This window comes from Mugil cephalus, chromosome 18 (assembly GCF_022458985.1).
Source record: "Mugil cephalus isolate CIBA_MC_2020 chromosome 18, CIBA_Mcephalus_1.1, whole genome shotgun sequence".
Classification (NCBI taxonomy): Eukaryota; Metazoa; Chordata; class Actinopteri; order Mugiliformes; family Mugilidae; genus Mugil; species Mugil cephalus.
The window spans coordinates 18488983-18512195 of NC_061787.1; the positions used below are offsets into that span (position 1 = coordinate 18488983).

The window sequence follows — 23213 nt, forward strand, 5'->3', positions numbered from 1 at the left end:
AATGACTTACAACATTCACTCAAAAGACATTAATGAAAACCTCTCGTTCAAACATAGTCGCACAGATTTTTCTGTCCTTAAATTAAATGAGTAGTACAAGGCCACCTTAGTTTGATCTCTGGTCTATTTCATGTTAATTCAATTGGGCATATATTAAAGTCCAGGAAGTTAGACAGGTGTTTTATTTGTTCCTTGCAGGAAAACTGTTCATACAGCCATGAGAACACAGCACATTATTCACAAAACCAAAACAAACACATGTAACATATGCCACATACATCAAGATTCCACCACCACGCCACCACACATATCCAACTCACATATTACAGTCTCTTTAGTGAGAGATGAGGATTCTTGTTGGATGATAATAATAATAATACAAAAAATATTAGAATGAGCAGATTTAGAATAACTCAATTGATCATAAGCTAAATTAGTTAAATTTAACTGGACTGTGCTGACTAAGGTTATGAATCATCAACCTAAACACTAAATGTAAGATCTCTCAAAGCAGGGTTTGTTTAATTATTCATACTATAAAATAGTAATAAACCAGTTTTCGTATGAAGTCACTTACGTCCGGGGGGAGCGACACTTCCTGCCAGAGCCACTAGGGGCGCCCTGGCTCCATGGGCTCCGAGGGCACCGCCCACCGCAGCGTCCAGAGCGTTCAGAGTAGACACTGCACTAGCGTTACAGCAGCACAGCAGGCAGCTAGCAAACTAGCAACCAAGGTAGGACTCACGCCTTAAGATTCATTTTACACAAAAGTCCGATTTCGTCGTCAAAACAAAGAGCGTTTTATGAGCTGCCGCCAAATTACGCGAGTTAAACTGTAGTTTTCATCGTGTCACGTGACTCGTAAAACCGTAAGTTAACGTTCACGGTCCAGTGTACAATTAATACACATTATCTAACGTAACGAATATGAACCACTGTTGCTATTTTGTCTGTGAAAATAGTGTCATTTCTTTCGAGGGACTGTCGAGGTCTTTCGTTTCCTATCATTCTTTTCTTTCTTTTTTTCTTTTTTCTTTTTTTTTTTTTCTACAGACACTTTAATGTTATGTCAATGTATAAAACAACGTCTTTTGCTTCGGTCATCTCGTATTGACAGTTTAAGAATGATTTCATAAATTTTATTCGCTGCCCTGTCGAAAGCCAAGCGGCTTTTAATCCAGCGCATGCTGCACTCGCTCCTATCAAACCCCACACGCTCAGGTCATCTCAGTTGATAACTCAGTTTTCTGTTTACCAGTGTCAATGATCAGTCCTGTTTGTCCTCCAGGCTGTGATGGCTGCAGTAGGAGCCCCGGGGCCCGGGGCCACAGCCTGTGTGACCAAGGTGGCGCTGAGCATCTCTTGTGCGAATTTACTGGACATGGACACCTTCTCAAAGTCCGACCCTGTGTGTGTGCTGCTCATGAACACCTCAGGGGCACAGTGGTCTGAGGTGAGCGGGTTAAAATATTCATGCTGCGGACCTTAAAAGCTTAAAAGATCTTGTGCTGGATAACTCAGAGTTCTGTCATTAAAGGAAACATGTGTTTGTGTCAGGTCGGCAGAACAGAGATCATCCAGAACTGCCTTAATCCTCAGTTCTCCAAGACTCTTGTCCTCGACTACTACTTTGAGATGGTGCAGAAGCTGAGGTTTGAAGTGTATGATATCGACAGCGATAGCGGCAGTCTGAGAGAGGCTGACTTCCTGGGAGAACTGGAGTGTACCTTGGGACAGGTCGGCCCTCTTTGCATCCCATTACATCCCATTCATCCGCACTAATGCTTATTTATCTGCGTATTAATTAGGCTTAAAGGGGAAATGAACTCAGTCAAGTAAAATGCATTTTACAGCTGGACCTCTGCTCTTATCAACAGTGTATAACACTGTTGACAAATGTTAGCATGCAAGGAGAGACTACAGCGGCCTTTATATGTTTTTTTGGCGTGGGCGCCGCCATTTTGCCATATTGTGGCCTATGATGTCATGGGGTTGGTGATTCCCATAGTGGTAGAGTGTGAAACAGAGAAGAAAGAGCATGTGAAAGATAGATAGCAGAACATAGCTTCTTTACCACTTCTTTATTTCTACGCCTAAACACATCTGATACGGTGTTCAGAGGGATCCAACCAACTTCATGACGTATTCGATTTCTTCACTTCAAAATGGCGACTCCGTAGCAGACAAGCCAGATTGAAATGACGAAAAAATAAACCAATCTTTTGATTTTGGCAACTTTTTAATATTTGACTTAACCCTTTGAGACCTGAACATCAGCCTGCGCATAAAAAAAAAAAGCTTACGGTATTTAAAATTACTGTAACTCACGGATGGACAAAATTCAAAGTGTGTCTGAACACTGGGAAGTTGCGATTTCTGGTGGGGGGGGAAAGCAGCCATTACGGTAATGATGACACACCGCTGCTGTCGGCTGCAGGTTGGGGCGTGACGCAAGACCAGGGAGGCCCAGGAAGAGAGAGTTGTTTTTGAGGAATTTGTTGGTAAAAATGAAGTTAGTTATACCTTTGAGATGTCACAGCTCAACTTCCCAGTGTTCAGCCGCACTTTGAATTTTGTTAATAGAGCCAACAGCTGTGAATTACGGTAATTTTAAAAGCCACGTGGTTTAACGTATCACCAGCGATACGTTCAGCCTCTAAAGGTTTAAGCAAAGGTGTTATTTCAGATATAATTGGCAGTACAGTATGTTTCATTTCCCCTTGAAGCAGTATACGCTGGAAGTCCTAAGATGTGTCTTTCCGTTCAGATTGTGTCGTCAAGGAAAGTAACGAAACCACTTGTTAGGAAGAACAAGACTCCTGCGGGGAAATCAACCATTACTGTGAGTTTATTTTCTTCAGGGAGGTTGGGATGTGTGGATCAGTGAGTGTACATATGTGTGTTGTTTTTAAAACTATTGCATGCTTTCTAGATATCTGCAGAAGAAATGACGGACAGCAGGGTGGTGTCACTCGAAGTTTCCGCTAGAAAACTGGACAAAAAGGTATCGATGACCACATTTGAATTATGTTAATGAATTCGTAATTATTGCTTATTGTTAAGTAATTTGTTTTATTGAATTCCTTATTATTTTCTCATATTTTGCCAGGATTTTTTTGGAAAATCTGACCCATTCCTGGAATTTTACAAGGAGACAGAAACTGGATGGCAGCTGGCTCATAGGACAGAGGTACAGACAACGCTCTCTGTATACACGCTTTCTTATTCAATGATTCTCAGATTGTAAACGGTCATGTTAAGTTATAACCAGAAGTTGTTGCGTCTTAAAAAGTTTATAGAGTTACAGTCAAGGGGCTTTTTAATCTGTGCTGTTGCAGGTGGTGAAAAACACCCTAAATCCGACATGGAGACCTTTTCGAATCTCCCTGCAATCATTATGTGGAGGTGACGTGGAGAAATCTATAAAGGTACACATTACAGAAACATTTTCTACATTTTGAGATATTACACTACTTCCATTTTTGTAGTTCTGGGAACTTTTCCATGCTGACCTGATGGTTGATGTGGTTGTTAATATCACACAATAATCACACTAGTTTTTCCAAGCTCACAATTTGATCATGGAGCTTTCTCCTTTTGTTCATGAACTGTGGCCACATTGTGTGTAATGGATGGGTTGATCATTCTGCCAGAGATAAATAAATGGTTTAGCACTAGTTTATGTTTGCTGTTTTTTTGTTTCCATCCTCTAACCCTGTTAAAGCAAACTTATCAGGAAGAGCATCTTTCCAGTCAACACTGCAAGTGAGTTGACCTGTTAACACACGAGTGCTCTTTGTGTGAAAGATGCAGTGTCTGTGACAGGACAGGCCAAAGTCTGAGATGCATCTGTATCTGTCTTAAAGGAGTAACGTTCTGTGGAGACTGACCCTTTGGTTGACTTACCTGTTAGAGGATATGTTTGATATGTCACTAAATCTGGTGTTTGTAGCTGTTATTGTTCCTGATATTAGTGATTCAATTTCAAAATAAATATTACATTCTGTATCAACGGGTAAGTTATCCAGTGGGTCCGTTTTTCCAAAAGATTTTTCCATTTTCCCAAAGTTTTCCATTAAGATGGATGACTTTATTTTAGTTACCCATAAGCTTCCCTAGCCGTCGGCAGACTGTAGCATCAGCAGTTTGTCTGAGTTGTGGTGACTGCTTCATCTTCTGTAGTTAGTTATTCTCTAAACACTGATGGTGTTTAGAAGCTGCCGTGTTCAGACTATGAGTGGGATCTCTTCAATTTTGACAGTGTGTGTAATTCTTGTCGATATTTCAGTGTCTTCCGTTAGCTTCACATCCATAGCATGTTTTTTTGTCTCATCTACTTTGATTTTCATACTTGGGTTCAAAATGTAAATGGATCGAAATGAAAAGAAATGATAATTGACTGAACTTGTGTTGCTTCTCCTAACTGTCTGTTTCTTCCAGGTAGACTGTCTCGACTACAACAACAGCGGATCTCACGACTTCATTGGATCCTTCCTGACCACAGTCAGTCAAATACAGGATGCATCGAAAACGTTTGCGGTGAGCTGAGTGTGTTTCCTGGGGACCAACTGTAGACTGTTAAAAGAAAGTGGACGTCATGACACCTCCTTGGAAGTGACTGGTGGCTGGCTGCAGCCTCCATGTTAGTGGGGACTAAAACACTCAAGTACACGTCAAATAAAAGTTTTCCAAATACGGTTTATGTCATTTTAGGTAGTTTATATAATGCTGAGACATTTTGTGCTAGTTATTTGACGCAATAAAAACAGAACGTGACATCATGATGACAGCTGCCACTGACAGCTGCTCTGGAAAGTGCTCCCATAGGGACGTGGGAGTGGGAAAAATAAATAAATAAGTAAGTAAGTACAGAACATGGCTCCAGACTTGGGCAGTACCTCCCAGAGTCTGGCTCCAAACTCCCAAGATGGCGCCACCTGTAACCCCCTGGATACCAGTGTCAGTTTGACCGCGTTTCATTTCCTACTGTCTGTGGAACGAGTATGAAAACCAGATGATGGTGTATCCTGACACATGTACGTTGTCCTTATCTTCTCAGGCTGAGTTTGAATGCATCAATAGCAAGAAGAAACAGAAGAAGAGAAATTACAAAAACTCTGGAGTCATCGTCGTTAAACAATGCAAGGTACTATTTCTATAATGTTTTTTAATGTGTTCTTAGTTTTCAGTTGTAGAATTTTTATGACTCCAGCAACGCTTGTAATACATGGATCAACTCTATGAGAGTGACGCTCTTCGGCTTGTGTCCTTACTCGGGATCATCAACAAACAATTTAAATAATATATGAAGTAAAAAAAAAAAAAAAAATGGAAACAACCAATTAGATACAACTGCATACATATATACCAGCCAGGAGACAGCCAAACCACTATAAAGCCACCTAGAATTATTAAAAAAACTCATCCTTGTCTGTACCCCCTGCAAATAAGCTTTTAAAAGAGAAAATCCAAAATATGTTTTTTTTTTCTTTTCCCTTGGTAAAATTGACGCTTCTGGCATTTCCTGGCTTATATATACTGTATTTATGTGGATGTACGTGATTAGGTGTTTCCATTTAGAATCACGCTCTTACTTACATTGCTTGTTAGTGTTTTTAATGACTCTGATGAAGACCACAGAATGAAACGTGCCAGTATAATAGAGTTGTTCCATTTGCTTCAGCTGTTTCTGGAGTCTTGACCTTTCTACAGTTTCTTTCCTCCTACATTAACCCTGGTACTGTGTGAAGTCAAAAATACAATGTTTTCTTTTAGCTGGTGTTAAATGACTTAAACAATACATTCAATCTTTGACATTAATATATCCATAATATATCCTCTTTTGCAGATAGTGAAGGAGTACACGTTTCTGGATTACATAATGGGTGGCTGTCAGATCAACTTCACCGTGAGTACATTCGGAACATTGTTAAAAATATCATATATATGTAAATCTAGACATTTACATTTTATGGCTTTTTCCAACCCCCTCCTCTGCGGCCAGATCGCCATTGATTTCACAGGCTCCAACGGAGATCCCAAGTCCCCGCTCTCGCTCCACTACATCAGCCCTCAGGGCTATAATGAGTACCTGTCAGCTATCTGGGCAGTTGGTAATGTCATCCAGGATTATGACAGGCAAGTGGATGCATTGTAGGATTACGCTGGCACAAAATGTTCATCTATCATAGATCATTCAGGCGTGTCATAGTGGTGTGTTTTCAGTCTTTCTACAGTCAGACATTTTTTTTTTTTATGTCAGTCCCTCTGGATTGAGCACACTCACCAAACCACTCACCATAATTGGATTTCAGCACAACATGCTGTGTTACTGTCCGAATTACAAGCTCTTCTGCCCACAACAGCCTCAATTAAATCTAATGACATTTTTATTTCACTTCACAACATGAGCGTCAGCAACACGAGGTGAAACCTGCTGAGTGTATACACTCCTAAACATTCATATAAGTTGCACAGAGGGACCAACAATAATTTAAAACAGGTCTATAAACAACTATTTTTCCCGAGAGATGCCTCTGAAGTAGCAGTGTCTCTCTCACCAGCACTCTCTGCGATTCCCAAGGTTCATTACAAACCATGGATCGATAAATGACTTCCCAGTAAAACACTTCATGCATCGTGTTACATCAGTCTGAATTACTGAATTACCAGTTTGGGATTAATAAAGCATCTATCTATCTATCTACTACAAACCAGCTTTGTTTCTGTGTGTGTTGTCCTGGATAATAAACATTTGTATCACTTCCTTTGTGTAGTGACAAGATGTTTCCTGCTTTTGGGTTTGGAGCCCAGATCCCTCCTTCATGGCTGGTGACTCTTTCTGTTATGACATTTTTTATTTCTATTTTTTTTTAATTCTCTAAGCTGATTTTGAATCCGTGTCTCAATCTGGTTTGATGTTTGTGGTCGCAGGTTAGTCACGAGTTCCCTCTCAACTTCAAGCCATCGAATCCATTTTGTGCAGGTAATGACAAACTGAAGAGACTGTTAAGTGACACCGACGTGTTTAATGAACATTTAGCAGAGGAGTTTCATTTTCTTCAGGTTCAAACGTATTTGAAATGTACTGAACATGTAACTCCTCCAATAACTAGCAAACAAATATTAACCAATTGACGTGTCTGTCATCATAAAAATGTAAAACCCATCTCAAAAACACACCATCATCGTGGTAAAACAGACCTGCTCTTGTTCCCTATTATAACGGGTGAAACAGTCCTGCTCTTGTTGAATTCTGCTCGCCCATAAAAGGATTGAAAAACAACATCCATTACGGACGCTTGACTGCCATCCACTTTCCCACTAATTGCAATTAACTGTTATGCACTGGGATTGTTTACCGTAAAATAACTGGATCTGGGGGATGTTTCTGTTTCATATGGTTCTAGATCAAATAAAGATGTTATTGGGGGGAAAAAGTCGAAAATGTGGCTGATACGTCTTCTTCAATCCTGTTTGTATATCATTACTCCAGGTATAGAGGGTGTGGTTGCCGCCTACCGTCAGTGTCTGCCACAGGTGAAGCTTTACGGTCCCACAAACTTTTCCCCAATCATCAAACACGTGGCCCATTTTGGAAAACAGGCGTTGCAGCAGGACACTGCATCCGTGAGTTCCTAGAAGCCTTAATTGTTCATCAGTCATCATTAGATTAAATCACTTTAATTCATTTTTTCTCCCTTGTTGTGCTGATGTTTCACAGCATTACTTCGTTCTGCTGATCATCACCGACGGAGTGATCACGGACATGGACGAGACGCTCAACGCCATCGTCAAAGCCTCTCGGCTGCCCATGTCCATCATCATCGTCGGGGTTGGAGGAGCGGACTTCAGTGCCATGGAGTTGCTGGACGGAGACGATGGCATTTTGCGCTCGGCTACAGGCGAGGCTGCCATGAGGGACATTGTGCAGTTCGTGCCATTTAGGCAGTTCCAAAATGTAAGCTGCGCCGAACTCTAACGCAAACCCACTGTTGAACATGCTCCACCTAAGCTTAAACTCTTGAAATAATGCACACATTTCGATGTCTGCATATCTTATTTCAGGCAGGGACTGCAGCCCTTGCACAAAGCGTACTGGCAGAGTTGCCTGACCAAGTGGCCTCCTTCTTCAATTTATTTGACCTGAAGCCCCCGAATGAGCCCAGTCCTTCCTAGAAATGTAGGAGTTCCCCGACTGTCACCCTAAACCCATTCCCCTCTCCCCCGCTCCCTTCCTTTCACCTACAGCTGTGAATTTGGTCACAAGTATAGTTATCACAGTTAGGTTTTTATGCCTGGAATACGGTTGCAGTATGTGGGGCATTATTACTATATTACTGCAGCTGCTTTGTGTTTGACAAAATGATGAGAGTTTTTTTTGTCCTTTTGATTTACATTGTCATGTTTATGAGGATGAATTTCATTTAAACCCTTAAATATAATTTATATGGTGACCTTATTGGCTGTTTTATTATTTTGCATTATTTGGTGCTACTGTAGTCTACAGTGAAAAAGTGGCCATATTTTAGCTAAAAATTAAGCATCAGTAAAATATTCATGGGAATAATAAATGGCAACATTTTGTTTGTTTGCTTATTTATTTGTCAGTCTTACATTGTTGTTACCTCTCTGCCCCTTCTCTTTAGGGTCCTCAAGAAATGCTTGCGAAGAGCGTCCTGGCAGAAGTCCCGGATCAGTTATCAGGCTTCTTCAACACCATGAATCTGAGGCCGCCCCAAAGTGACACTCCTCTCTCCGACCTCCCAGCATCTGCACCACCCAGCGATTTGTGCTGAGGTCTAACCCTCCTCCTCCTCCTCCTCCTCCTCCTCCTCCTTCTCCTCCATATCCATGCTTCAACTCTCCAGTCATTTCTTATCTGCATTGTTTCAGTAGAGTCCGTTTTAACTCTAATGTTGTGTCAGCCATATCAGCATGTGTGGTCCGTAAACACTATGAATCAGATATAGTGTGTAGCCATAGTACACCGATATTGTCTGTTGTGACATTTTTAACAGATGCCTAACAAAGATTTATTTTATCATTTGCATTTTATGTGCCAGGATTATTAAGAGATTTGTACTTTTTTACCTTGTTTCTAAGGAATTTATTTAATTTTTTTGTGGAACAACTAAGCCAGCTAATACTAGTCATCTAATTAGTGTTTCCACAAGAAAGGGGAATTTGTTTGTTATTAAGTTCTGTCTTAAAATGATCAACCCCTGTTTTTTCACAGTTTGATGTCAGATCTACAGATTTTACCAAATATGTTTCAGGTATGCTTCAATAATGTTTACACAATAACTCGACATTAAGTACTGTTTAAAGGAACAATTGAAGTAAATTTTACACTTCAAACTGTTGCTGATTTTGTACTTTTTTTATATACAAATTTGATTATAGTGTCTGTTTGATTTGATTCTTGAGCAGGTTTTTGTTTCCATGTAAACATAAGGAGATTAATGATGGTCCATCTCTGTTTCTACATATATATGTGTCATACGTTCACTCTGTCTAAAGTTGAAGCCATACAACTTCTCTGTTTACAGACTGTTAGGAAAACAGCCCAGTACATTTCACTAAGTATATACATTTAGTTGTTGAGTATACTGATTATTGTGATACTGTCTCACAGTATGTGGTTTACCTTTATTTGTCATATCTGTTGATTTATCAGTACCTTACATTAATGTACTTTGCAATGCAAGTAATATAATCTGCATGAGATGCCTGCTTCTACTTCATTTTTTTAAATTTAAAATTTAAGATTTTTGCTTACACTGCAAATAAAATACAACTATATTAAACACTAACGTTACATGAATTCATACTGATTCACATGAAGTGTGTTTGTATTTATATTTCCTCCTTTTTGATATCCCACATTTAAAGAGGCTACTCAAAGAATAGTATTAATATAGTTTTAAGCTAGAAATCGATGAACGATTTGTTGTGCTTTTATTTTTTAACAAGACATTAAAGGAGCGTTTACAAAATGTGAACTTGTAGATTATTTACAGTTCCGGTGGTCACTTCAAAATAAAACTCAACGTATCACTCAAGAGCACATTAAATACCACGTTTCAAATAAACTTTAGGAGCGTCAAGTGAGAGTTTACCGTCACTTCCGGTAGGGTAGAGACATTCAGGATGTAACACGTATAATATTCCACCTTGACTATTTGTGGACGGCGCTGGGTATTGGCTCAAGGCGCTGCGGTATCTGGGTGTTTGTCGTTCTTGGTGGGCGTAGTTTGGGCATGTTTAGGACACTAGCTTTACAAAAGTCTACTTTTGCTCTCAGTCCCATAACGTTTGTCGTATTTTCAACGGTAAGCTCGAATTAAAACCTGCACTCAAACGTTTTCCACTTGCTAGCTTCGCTATTTCGTTTGCTTGTTTAGCATGTATTTGTTTAGCTAGCTTTATGCTGGTTGTCATTAGCTTTTTTTTTTTTTTTTAAACATCCGCACCCACCCGCCCGTTATTACACTGATCTGCTTCTTGAGTCACATTTTCCGTGAGTCACCTCCGTTTTACGTTGCTGTACAAAGCTTAAATTTTCAGCTTAATTTGTTACGTTTCATGATAACGACATAGGTAAAATTAGCTTTGAGTTGTATTTGACACAGTACGGTTTTTAGAATAATGTTTGGGTGTGAAATAGGGTGACCAGACCTCTCAAACAGTCCCCGTATTGGAAGACCCTGTCCCCCGGCTAAAAAGCAGTCCCCGATTTTAGCGTTTTATGAATAAGAAAAGAAAAATGTTGCGTGTAGGCTAGAGGAACAGTTATTACGGTAACTGGTCGAGGTACTACTGACAATACAGACAAAGCAGTTTACAAGTGTTTAAATATGTCAAAACAAATGAAAACGTAATCATCCCCATGTTATTTCATCTTGTTAACATTTTGCATTTAGCTTGTTACCATCTCCGAGCTGTAAATGTCCCCGGATTTCATTTCAGAAATCCGGTCACTTTAGTGTGTAATGAAGCTCTGTTAACTTACCAGCACTTGAAAATCAAAAGGAGTTATTTATTTATTTTAATTGGCGTAATTTAAAAAAAAAAGTCATTAATATGTGTTTTGTTTTGCCCCTCTCTGTCCCTGTTGTGGATCCAGCTTGTCACCAGACATGGCTGCCCAGTGTGTGACCAAAGTAGAGCTGACCGTGTCCTGTGACAACCTCCTGGACAAGGACATCGGCTCCAAGTCGGACCCTCTGTGTGTCCTGTTAATGAGCAGCTCCAACAACCAGTGGTATGAGGTCAGTAGGACGAAGACATCTGGATGTATTTAACATCATTGTTCTCTGATCTCACGGCAGATTTTACCACGGTGAAAGCGTTATAACGCTCTGTAATCACTGCCAAGGGATTCCTCATTAAAGGCGGAGTATTAAATCACACATTTGCCGGTTCATTAGGTAAACTAGTGAATGCATTCTAATATAACAACACTGCATTTAATCTTAGCTTCATGAAGATATTCAGCGTTTAAACTGATCTTAAACTGAGCAGTAGAGCATTGTTGAAGGGAAATTTTAGTGCTTTATTATTTTTTATAATCGAATGCATTAATTTTCCCTATTGTACCTGCTGCCTAATGAACTGGCAGGTGTCACCAAGGTGTGGCTGATTATGTTGTGTCTTTTTCAAGAGAAAGTCCATGTGCAGTGTTAATCTTTAACCCCCCTGATAGGGGGTTTTTGCTGTTTCGTCAATGCATGAGTGTTAATACAAACGGCTTTTTACACCTTTTCTAATGCTCACAGTACTGTTATTTCTCGAGCTAATGGATCTCATCTTTCCCAACAGCTGGGACGCACAGAGAAAGTCCAGAATTGCCTCAGCCCAAAGTTTGCTAAAAAGTTCGTCATCGACTACTACTTTGAAATAGTGCAGAAGCTGAAGTTTGGGATTTATGATATCGACAACAAGACGATTGACCTGAGTGACGATGACTTCCTGGGGGAACTGGAGTGCACCCTGGGTCAGGTGTGGTTGTCCTCTCCTGGAAGAACACAACACATGGATAAATTCCTTTGTGAATGTGTGACTTTATGATCTGGTGAAAGTTTTAATTTCCTTTTAAAATGAACCAGGCTTTGCAAACGCAACAGTTACAAGCCACATACTGTCCTGTAGTAAGACACCACTGTTTCATCAGTTTGGAAGTGAAGCATTAACCCTGATAAAAAACATGCTGCTTTGACTCTTTCAGTGTAATGTGACCTCAGATGTTCATTCTGCCTGACTGATGTGGGTGTTATCTATCTTGTGGTCAGGAGGCTGCTGTGTTTACTTTTTGTACCACAGGTTGAGTCTGCTTTTATTTGTGCCTTTAGGTGGTGTCCAGTAAGAAACTGACTCGACCGCTTGTCTTGAAGAACAAGTCGCCTGCAGGGAAAGGAACGATTACAGTGAGTGGCAGAGAGAGAATTAGCTTTAAAGATAGTTTTATGATGTGGTTTTGATCCATTTATTCAGTTCAATTCAAATGTATTTATATAGCATCAGTAACAATACAGATTGTCTTTACAAAAGACGCTTTTGGAGCATTGTTGGTTCAGGTAGGAGTGGATCACTGCAGGCCATTTATGTTTCTTCTGTTATTTATGTGTTGTTATTTTCTCTTGTAGATCACTGCAGAAGAAATAAAAGACAACAGGGTGGTGAACTTTGAGGTGGAAGCAAGGAAATTAGACAACAAGGTACAAGTCGCTCTGCTTGAAAAAATATCTTCTTTGCGGTTTACTGATTAGTGTGTCTAATTATTTTATTAATTTTCATATTAAGGATTTCTTTGGGAAGTCTGACCCCTACTTGGAGTTCTACAAGCAGACAGAAACTGGTTGGCAGCTGGCTCACAGGACAGAGGTAATAAGCACACTCATAAACTGGATAGTAGTGTACCGGCTGTGTAACTGCTGCACAATAACTTACAATAACTTGACTGTATCCATTGATGGAAAACGTCCCACGTTACTTCCACAAAATTTGTTTTTTAAACGATTTATTGGTTTTTAAATCAAATCTGTGACATGGTTAAGATATACACAGATCAGGTGTGACATTGTGACCACCTGCCTAATATTGTGTAGGTCTCCCTTGTGCCTCCTTGGGATGTCTACACCATCAAGGAGTGTCATTGCTATTGGGTGGGGGTGTCTGGTCTGGTCTAAGTGGATGGTACATGTCTAAGTAACATCCACATGAATGAGAGGTCCAAAAGTTTCACAGTAAAACACTGAATTGTCACAGGATGGTCTATGTTATTTACCTCTCCTGTCAGTGGTTTTAATGTTGTGGCTGATCTGTGTATGTCGTCCAGACCAGTCTACCTCAGGTTCATAAAGGTGACAAGCCAATGAAACACTCAGTTGACCAACGGTGATTTTGGAAGCTTGTGGGCCACTTTCATTTCCCTTCACGGGTTTTCACTCTGAACCGGGTGAAAGAGGAACTATTCATGTCCTAACTGTTACATCATAGCTTTTGCCTAATATCCAATACTAAACCAGTTACAAGTCGGTCTAATGATAAATGCCACTGTGTTCGAACGAGTGCCCACTTACATGCACCTGTTAAAATCGGTGTTATTGTGAATGAGGAAGCAAATACATGACATTTGTGAGTGTGACTGAATTCAAGAAGTCTGAGGGTTTCACTACATATGATGTCAGAAGACTGTTAAAGGTAGAAATAGCCATTATAATCGGAAAAAGAATCTTCAATTTCTGTGAATATCTCTACATGGAGTGTGCTACTGCTGAAAAAAACCTAAATGGAAAAACATCTGATGACGCACTGAAAGAAAGGGCGTGTGTTATTTTCCTTCTGTCTTAAAGAAAGCTGCCTTCGACAGTACTATTCACTACACTTATAAATGAGTCATTTATTTACAAGTAGAGTGAGTTGTTGTAGCTGATGTTGTAAATATCAACCCTGGGCGTCTAGAAAATACTATTTGAAGTTTTCATATTGTTCGTTTAAATAACATTAAATTTTACATTAAATAAATACTTCAGTCAGCAACATTGGATTTGATTCCTGGCGCAGCAAATGACTGAACTCAGCATCAGTAACAATAGATGTTAAATCTGTGAAGAATTCTTAAACAAATCACAGACTTGTAGCAAGAGAAGTGAGTGACCCGTTGTGAATTTTTAATGTGGTTAATCCATGTTTGAGATAAAATCCCCACATAAGGAGAGGAGAGACATTTAAATTTTTAGTTTTCCTAATTGGGAGTCTAGTTTGGAGTCAGTTCACTGTCACATTTGTACCCCTGCAAATGCAATTCATTTTAAAACCAAATTTGCAAAACACAACCAAACACAACAATATTAGCTCTGTTGATCAAGTTTCTGAGTAAGATAAAGATCTTTAGTCTGATTCATGAACCACATGAGATACATTCACCGGGGATTGGTCCTGGTGATGTCACTCTGCAGGTTAATGAGTCAGTTAGCTCATCAAACAGCATGTAAATGTAAATGCATGTCACGTAGGTGCTGTGTATGGACTACATTTCTTTTAATCTGTACTGCAGGATTTTGTGTATTTCCCTGAAGACGTTGGATTTATACGTTTGTTTTTGATTGTTCTGCATACAGATCATTTCCGTTTACTCTGTTCTCAGGTGGTGAAGAACAACCTGAATCCAACATGGAGGCCCTTTCGAATCCCCCTGCAGTCTCTCTGTGGAGGAGACCTGGAGAAGTCGATCAAAGTAAACTATTACACTATTTGCAAATATTGTCGTGTTCAGACTTCCCACATCTCCAGCAAAGTTGATATCTTTGGTTTGATAATAGAAGCATTTTGATGCATTTTTATACTTATGCAAACCTAATACAAACAAATCTTCTCGGACGTCTCCAAATGTGTGATCCGATTAGTAAATTTAGTGCTAGCTTGATGATATTTATATTTTTTAACCTCTGAAGCAAACATGTCAGGAAGGGAGCAGTTTCCCACCGTGCAGGACAAGTGAGTTACCCCGTGTCTTACAATGTTTGTCTTTCTTTGTCTTACTATCACGTACCGGGTGAAGTGTGCGAGTGGAGTAAAAGTGGGAACAATACAAAACGTCGCCTAATCAGGGTCTCCCAGCCCTCCCAGGTTTTCATTGTTCAGCCAGATCCTGTCATGGGAACATTGTCTGGAACCTCACACTCTCTTCTTTAAGTCATTTGTATTGTCAGCCTCTGTCCTGTGCTACTACAAAGAATGTCACTTTTGCATGTTTGCTCACCTCTTAAAAAAAAATAAAGGAAATCAGTTCACTCAGTTTACTAAAATAAAGTTTTAAAAATAAAAGTTCTTCAGAGACTATTATTTTAAAAATTCACAGTGAACTTTGTGTGCTTTGGTGTGCTTTACCAGCTTACAAAATCTTTCTAAAGTCTTTTCACCTTTTAACAGGTTGAGTGCTATGACTACGACAGCGACGGCTCACATGATCTGATTGGAACCTTTGAGACGACAATGAAACGTCTACAGGACGCATCACGGACTTCTCCAGTATGTGTGTGCACCAGGAAGCATCCAACATTGAATCACAAAGGAAATTGTTTTACACATAGCTCTGTTACACAAAAAATAAAGCAACACTCTGAAAAACCACTAGTAAAAGAAAAATGGGTGTAAAAAAAAAAAAAGTAAATAAAATAATAATAAATAATAAGATTTGCGTTGGCACTAATTCACAAGAAATAGAAGTAGAAGTATAAAAAGTAAAAAGAGGCTCTTCGTTGATTGAAATTACATTTTAATAGGAATGTTCATCGACTAAAATAAAACATTTGCTACAGTTTAATATATTTAAATATTCTGGTCTTTTGTTTTTGCAGGCAGAGTTTGAGTGTATCAACAGTAAAAAGAAACAGAAGAAGAAGGGCTACAAGAACTCTGGTGTTGTGAGTGTAAAGCTGTGCCAGGTACATTACTTTTCTATTTATTTATATGCTTGTTTTTGTTGTGGAGCAGCGTTACAGATTTAACATTACACATTGTCGTTCAGGTGGTGAAGGAGTACACCTTCCTGGATTATATCATGGGAGGCTGTCAGATCAACTTCACTGTGAGTTTGGGCTTTTCTATTAAATCTAAAATAAATTTCATTTACTTGTGTTCTTTGTTTTTGACGTATCTGGGAATTCACGTGCATCGTTTTGTTTTTGCGACAGGTGGCTATCGACTTCACAGGCTCCAACGGGGACCCCAGGTCTCCTCAGTCTCTGCATTACATCAGTCCTCAGGGTGTTAACGAGTACCTCTCTGCTATCTGGTCTGTAGGCAACGTCATCCAGGACTACGACAGGTAAGACTATGTTTTCCTTATATGGTATTTATTTATTTTTTACTTTTTATTTTCATGAGGTACAAACATGCAAAAATACTGACTAAATCCTTCAGTCAAAGCTGAAACCTCCAAGAAAAATAAGAAAATATTAGTCAAAACGTGTCTTATTCTCTCCAATGCTTTTCCCTTTTCGAAGCAAATACCTTCTCTAATTGGTATGTAATGGACAATATTTCTAACGAGGTCAGCAGTGGTTTTTGTGACAACCTTTTTATTCTTTCTGCCAAGAAAATCTTTAAGACACAGTTATATAATATTAGTGCGATATGAATGCTACAAGCCAAGATTTCTTACTGTTACTGTTGACACCTCTTTCCGAAAAATCTGAATAAATGTCCATGTTCAGCCCAAACTTCTCTACATTCTCTCCAGCAAATGAGTTGCTTGCCAGTTTGTTTTGTTGACGTCTTCATGACGTTGATGTCGTCGTGATGTGAAAGCTGAAGATGGAATTTACGCGACAAAACCTTTTGTCCCTCACCGACTGAAAGTATTTGTCTTTGTGCGTAGTGACAAGATGTTTCCTGCGTTTGGCTTTGGAGCCCAGATTCCACCGACGTGGCAGGTAAAACCTGACATGAGTCTATAAATACCTTCAGGAGACAAGAACGCTGTTTGGTTACCATTATCAGACTGAGAAGTCATAGTGGTGCTCTGACAAGAAAGAATCTCTGATGGTTTTCTGTTTTACAGGTCTCCCATGAGTTTCCCCTCAATTTCAACCCATCCAGTCCATTTTGTGCAGGTGTGTTGAGACATTTCCGTAGCTCATGTTATCTACAGTACACATGCAGCTTCATATACTGCCTTCACTGTTTTCCAGAGTGTTGACACAAGTTTCCCTCCTATGTTTGTGTGAGTAGGCATTGAGGGTGTGGTTGAGGCCTACAGGGTCTGTCTGCCCCAGGTCAAACTCTACGGCCCCACCAACTTCTCTCCTATTATCAACCACGTGGCCTGTTTTGCTAAGCAGGCCCTCCAGCAGACTACCGCTTCTGTGAGTATTTATTCAACGACCACCCAAACGCACTGCATTCCTGTAGGCTAGAGTAGTCGCCTTGTATATGAAAGTAAAAGTGTTTTGCTTGAACGCCTGGACAAAGTCATGCAACGTTAACTATATTCAGCGTAAGTGTCAAGACTGCACAGAAGGCAAAGACAGTACAGGAAAAGAGCCTCCAAGGAACCATTTCCTGTTTAATCTTGGCAGCGGACCAGATGATTTGATAATGGCTTGATCCAGAGCAGCGACTGTAATAGTATCGCAGTGATTGTAAATTAAGAGTTAAGAGTTAAATCATTGAATCATTTTTTTTTTTTAAATTCAAAAATAGAAAAGTGTGTGTGTGTGTGTGTGTGTGTGTGTGTGTGTGTATAGAGGCGGCTGACCAAATTATTTAAGTGGAAGTGAGGCACCTAATGACTGGTAGCTGGTTGATTGGAGCAATCTTAGCTGACCTTCCTGGTGTCAGGAAGTCAGGAAGAGGAATACTAACAAATACTCTGGGATGTGATTAGGACTGAATGCTTTATCAACACGTATAGTTTAGACAACTGATATGTTATTGTTCTGTGACTTGTGTTGTTGTTTTCCTGAAGCAATACTATGTTCTGCTGATCATCACTGACGGAGTGATCACGGACATGGATGAGACACGCAACGCCATCGTCAACGCCTCTCGGCTGCCCATGTCCATCATCATCGTCGGGGTTGGAGGAGCGGACTTCAGTGCCATGGAGTTCCTGGACGGAGACGACGGTCGTCTGCGCTCTCTAGCTGGCGAGGCTGCCATGAGAGACATCGTCCAGTTTGTGCCGTTCAGACAGTTTCAAAATGTGAGTCACATTAAAACATTAGACACCTTTAATTTTATGTTATCAACCCATCTCTATAAACGCTGCTTGCGTTTCAACCTTTTTTCTGCAACATCTTTGATTTAACTGGCTTCAAACATTACAAAATAAACATAACAGAGCGGTTTCTACATCCTATGCCTGTATACTGTACACGTCCAATTAGGCCTGGGCAATAAACGGAAAATTTACCGATATATTTACGACGGTAACTAAATTCATTTTGCCCATGTCGGTATATTCGGTATTTAAAAAAAAAAGACGGAAGAAGTGTTTTTTGTCTTTTGTCTGTGTGTAGGTAGGCTTTGTTCATGTCTCTTTAAGACGCTGCACACGTAGTACAACGTATTTAGTCATGTGACTCCACCTCATCCAATCTATAACAAGAAGGGGAAGAGACGGTGACGAAATGGAGGAGCGTTTAAACGTCAAAGTGGCAGCTGCAGCGCAGGCGATGGAGGTAGACCTAGTCGAGGCTTGTTCCAAAGAGAAATGCGTTTTCAGTTGTGTGGAAGTATTTTGGTTTTAACAGGGAGGATACTGCTCAGAAAAACGTAAAAAGTAAGTTATACAAAAACACTGTTTTCACCAGCCAGGGCAATACGTCTAACCTTTTCCACCACCTGCAATACAATCATGTGGTTGAATTCAAAGAAATCATTTTTTTGATTTATTTTTTTAATTTTGCGTAAGGGGTGGTGGTAGTTATCGTCCATTTATCGTTATCGAGATGAACTGCTCAGTATATCGTGATATTGATTTTAGGCCATATCGTCCAGCCCTACGTCCAACCCTGGAGACTCCCAGCCCCTCATCTTAAACCTCATCTAGCTTCTAGCCTTGTTTATCTATTTTTTTTTTGTTTCAGGCTCCCAGCCAGGCTCTTGCCCAAAGCGTATTGGCCGAGTTACCTCAGCAACTGGCTTCGTTCTTCGCTTTATTCAAACTGAAGCCTCCCCGTGACCCCCCAGCTTCATAGGGGTACCCCACCTATTAGTCATAAACCTTGGCCTTGATCCTAGCTGCTTATCAGTCTGAGTGAGCGACTACCTGCATGAATCATCACATGTAGCCGCTGTTATGTTATGTATATGTTATGTTTGTGGTGTTAGTGTCATTGTGTAAAAGACTTCTAGGTCTAGGTTTATGTTTCTTCAGCTTCAGTTGTACGTAGTCTTTCATGACAAACACAGTGGAATGAAAAGGTATTGGCCCCCTTCTTGACTTCTTATTGTTTGCATGTTTCAGCTCCTCAAACAAATTTGAATATTAGTCACAGATAACACAAGTAAACACAAACAATTATTAAGGGAAAACTAAATCTAAACCTACATGACCCTGTGTGAAAAAGTGATTGCCTCCTAAACTTAATAAGTGGTTGGGTCACCCTTAGCAGCAACAACTGCAATCAAGCCTTTGGGATAACTTGCAATAAGTCTTTGCCAAGGTTGTGAAGGAATTTAGTTCCACCTATCTTCTCAGAATTATTGAGAGGGTTCTCCAGCATGAACCACCTTATTAAGGTCATGCCACAGCATCTCAATAGGATTCAGGCCAGGACCTTGACTAGGCCACTCCAGATTCTTCATTTAGGTCTTTCTTCATCCATTCAGCGGTGGACTTGCTGGTGTGTTTTGGATCATTGTCCTGTTGCAGAACCCATGTTCACTTCAGCTTGAGATCACGAACAGATGGCTGGACATTGTCCTGCAGGTTTTTTTTCTTGGTAGACAACAGAATTGATTTCATGGTTCAATTTACCACAGCAAGTCTTCCAGGTCCTGAAGCAGCAAAACAGCCCCAGACCATTACACTACCACCATCAGATTTTACTGCTGGTATGATGTTCCTTTTCTCACATGCAGTGTTATTGTTATGCCACATGTAATGGGACACACACCTTCCAAAAAAGTTTTGTCTTGTCAGTCCGCAGAATATTTTCCCAAAAGTCTTGGGATCATCAAAATGTTTTCTGGTAAAAGTGAGACGAGGCTTTATGTTCTTTTTGCTCAGCATTGGTTTGGTCTTGGCTCTGCCATCTGGGACATTTTTGTCCAGTCTCTTTTTATTTATCATAAACACTCATGAACACTGACCTTAACTAAGGCAAGTGAGGCCCGCAGTTATTTGGATGTTGTTGTGGGGTCTTTTGTGACCTCTTCAGTGGGTCGTCTCCGAGCTCTTAGGGTATTTTTGGTTGGCCGGTCACTTCTGGGAAGGTTCACTACTGTTCCGCGTTTTCACTATTTGTGGATAATGACTCTCATTGTGGTTCTCTGTAGAAATGGCTTTGTAGCCTTTTCCAGACTGATGGATCTAAATGACTCTTTCTCATTTGTTACCGGATTTCTTTGGATCTCTGCCGGATAAAGCTTTTGAGGATCTTTTGGTGTACTTCTCTTTGTCAGGCAGGTCCTACACTTTTCGCGCAGGGCTTTGTAGGTTGGGATTTATTTTTCCCCTTAAAAATAAAAACCTTAATTTAAAAACATTATCGTTGTCTTATATTTGTTTGATGATCTGAAACATTTAGATGTGACAAACATGCAAAAAATAAGATCGCAATGGAGGCCAACACTTTTTCACACTACTGTATCTTATATTGGCTAATAAATAAATATTGTAAATGGCTCTTTACTGACCCTGTGTAACACATCAACATCAAACAAAGGGATTTTCCTTTAAACTCTGCATGGCTTTGTCATTCGTGCTCCCTGCATTTACTCAAATCTCTCATGATAATGATCATACAACAAGTAGATTTTTAAATGTTTGAACTATTTTTGACTTTATTAACACATCTCTTTGCGCTTCAGGCTCCTCGTGAAGCCTTGGCGAAGTCGGTGCTGGCTGAGGTACCTGGACAGGTGGTGGAGTTTTTGAATACCATGAAGCTGAGTCCACCCAATCCCACTGTGGAAACCCCCAAGCCTGCAGAGACCAAGTGATGAAGAAACAAAGGAGGAACCAGAAACGGTCTCTTCTCCGGCACATACCTATCACTTCTCAGCCTCATCTCGTCATGCACTCAGCCAAACCACTCACTGGTCTTTCTAAACTCTTTCCTTTAATTTCACCACACTGACGAAATAACAGGATGCAATCAGGGACATCAACCCGACCACACTCTACACATTTCTTCCTAAGCACTCCACTCTTGTTGACCAACCTGTGTCCAAATAGGTCTAGCTGTTCTAGTTGTTAGATTAGAAACATCTATGTAGTATGCTACCTTATTACCTTATTACCTTATTAAGAGCTTAAAACTTACTTAATGAATTCTACCATTTTGAAAAGAATATGTTCATGTGCGGTGAAATAGGTTTGAAATTATAGAAGCTAAGCCATATCAAGAAACCTGCAGTGTTTCTATAGTGTTGAGTAAAAGAGGAAACCACATATCTCATTACGGAAACACTAAACTTCCTAAGCTATTTGCAGTTTGTTTATCTTATGCCTGTTTGATTTCTCCAGAATCACATTACAATAACTATGCACTATACTTGAACACTCTAAAGCCCTGTTCACATGGGTTTAGTTTTACCCGGGAACCTCTAATAGTTGGTAACAATTGCAGAGGTCGTCTGTGATTATAATCCTGTGCGAATCGATCATGCCTGTAATTTGAAAAGTAAACATAACATCACAAAACCCGATTTCTCCCAACCACTGAGATCCGATCATAAAACGAATCCAGTGTGTTGCGCTTTTTTTTTTTTTTTAAGAATTTAGTTGAAGGATTATGAAGGCTGTGTTTCAAATCAAAGTTTGGACAGACGTAAAGCAATTCAAGATGTTGCTGACACATTCACAGAAGAAAAACCCCCAAAACCGTCAGAAGAACGAAATCACAAAAAGGGGACGAGACGGATGAGAAACGTGGCAGCGCATTTAAGCGATGCATTAATGCACATCTCCTCTGTAAAGGTGGAGATGATCTAAGTACCACTCAGTAGCTTGTAAATTCTCCCCCGGGATCAGTGCAGATCATTATAATTTTTATTAAACATCCAAATCTGCGCAGTAACTAAAGTTGTCAGAAAGTGTATAACTAATATTGACTGACTTTCTAATGCGCCACATGAAACACAGGCATGGGGGGTAATTCCTAAATCACATGACGTCTTGAGGTAAAACTAATCCTTAAAATCATAAATGCATAGAGACAGCACCATGCAGGTTTTGTAGCCCTCCGTAAATGATGTTTACTTCCTCGTAGTAATGGCTGCAGTGCTTCTTGTTGTATATAAGGGCTTTATAGGTGCTTTTTTTTGACACATGGAGCACGTACAGTATTTCCAATATTTGCTGGAATGATGCACATGCGTCACTAACAATAATAATGATGTATTCTACTATAAATTGCCAAAGCTGTAGTCTAAATCTTGATATATGTTTATAACGGGAGTATTTTTTCTGTGTCGTGCCAGTCTCATTTATCTTTGTTTAATATGCCAGTTTATTTTTGATACCCTGCTTTGACACGTACAGATTAGCATATATACTATGGCACAATGTCCGAGACAGGAAACATCAGTGGTAACCATGCTGGTACTGTATGAACACAATACAGATCTGTCCATGTTTACTGCAAAGTCTGTGCTTGAGCTCAGTTTTATATGGTTGTACGATGCATGTGCTGTTGTGTTGTAGCTGCTTTGTACTCGAGCATAAGTGAGTACGGTGCCTTACAGTTTACAACAAGCGAGTGCCTCAAGCTTGCAAATAAACGACCTCACATTTAACCGAAGCTGCTTCTGGTTCATTGGAAGAAAATCAAAGTGACGAGTACACCGATCAGGCATAACATTATGACCACCTTCCCAATGTTGTAGGTCTCCCTTGTCCTCAAGAACAGTTGTGACTCATCAGAGAATGGACATGGGCCTTCTGAGAGTGTCCTGGTGTCTTTGGGTCCTGTCTCACATTTTTAGGTGTTGGGTTTTATTTAGCATCGTATTAATGTGTTCATCACATCATCAGA

The 23213-nt window shown here is 39.9% G+C and overlaps 2 protein-coding genes across 4 annotated transcripts; both read left to right on the forward strand.

Moving 5' to 3' along the window:
- The first annotated feature begins 642 nt into the window (after positions 1-642).
- LOC124995864 (copine-3-like) lies at positions 643-9830 on the forward strand. 2 transcript variants are annotated; one of them, XM_047568589.1, is made up of 17 exons: positions 643-734; positions 1289-1453; positions 1558-1737; positions 2768-2842; positions 2933-3004; positions 3110-3190; positions 3339-3428; positions 4441-4539; positions 5060-5146; positions 5849-5908; positions 6005-6138; positions 6777-6831; positions 6934-6985; positions 7496-7629; positions 7724-7960; positions 8068-8182; positions 8649-8797. In XM_047568589.1, exons 2-16 carry the CDS (start codon positions 1295-1297, stop codon positions 8176-8178), a joined length of 1626 nt encoding a protein of 541 aa, XP_047424545.1. In that variant the 5' UTR covers positions 643-734; positions 1289-1294; the 3' UTR covers positions 8179-8182; positions 8649-8797. The 2 variants fall into 2 exon arrangements, with proteins under 2 accessions (XP_047424545.1, XP_047424543.1); XM_047568587.1 differs by lacking the exon at positions 8068-8182 and having other exon boundaries at positions 8649-9830.
- Positions 9831-10188: 358 nt separating this feature from the next.
- On the forward strand, positions 10189-22979 carry LOC124995802 (copine-3-like). Of its 2 annotated transcripts, XM_047568484.1 has the most exons (17): positions 10189-10334; positions 11129-11273; positions 11824-12003; positions 12354-12428; positions 12648-12719; positions 12805-12885; positions 14651-14740; positions 15436-15534; positions 15864-15950; positions 16034-16093; positions 16200-16333; positions 16886-16940; positions 17069-17120; positions 17239-17372; positions 17975-18211; positions 19098-19210; positions 21046-21194. In XM_047568484.1, exons 2-16 carry the CDS (start codon positions 11142-11144, stop codon positions 19206-19208), a joined length of 1599 nt encoding a protein of 532 aa, XP_047424440.1. In that variant the 5' UTR covers positions 10189-10334; positions 11129-11141; the 3' UTR covers positions 19209-19210; positions 21046-21194. The 2 variants fall into 2 exon arrangements, with proteins under 2 accessions (XP_047424440.1, XP_047424439.1); XM_047568483.1 differs by lacking the exon at positions 19098-19210 and having other exon boundaries at positions 21046-22979.
- Positions 22980-23213: the final 234 nt, after the last annotated feature.

What these genes read in the sequence shown, in the direction of transcription:
- LOC124995864 (XM_047568587.1), top strand. Translation starts at nt 1,295, where the DNA reads ATGGCTGCAGTAGGAGCCCCGGGGCCCGGGGCCACAGCCTGTGTGACC. An exon ending in GTCATCCAGGATTATGACAG is followed by an intron (nt 6,139 to 6,776) that starts GCAAGTGGATGC and finishes TCCTTTGTGTAG; the next exon opens with TGACAAGATGTTTCCTGCTT. An exon ending in ATCGAATCCATTTTGTGCAG is followed by an intron (nt 6,986 to 7,495) that starts GTAATGACAAAC and finishes TCATTACTCCAG; the next exon opens with GTATAGAGGGTGTGGTTGCC.
- LOC124995802 (XM_047568483.1), top strand. Translation starts at nt 11,142, where the DNA reads ATGGCTGCCCAGTGTGTGACCAAAGTAGAGCTGACCGTGTCCTGTGAC. An exon ending in TGGAGTGCACCCTGGGTCAG is followed by an intron (nt 12,004 to 12,353) that starts GTGTGGTTGTCC and finishes TTGTGCCTTTAG; the next exon opens with GTGGTGTCCAGTAAGAAACT. An exon ending in CGTTCAGACAGTTTCAAAAT is followed by an intron (nt 18,212 to 21,045) that starts GTGAGTCACATT and finishes TTTGCGCTTCAG; the next exon opens with GCTCCTCGTGAAGCCTTGGC.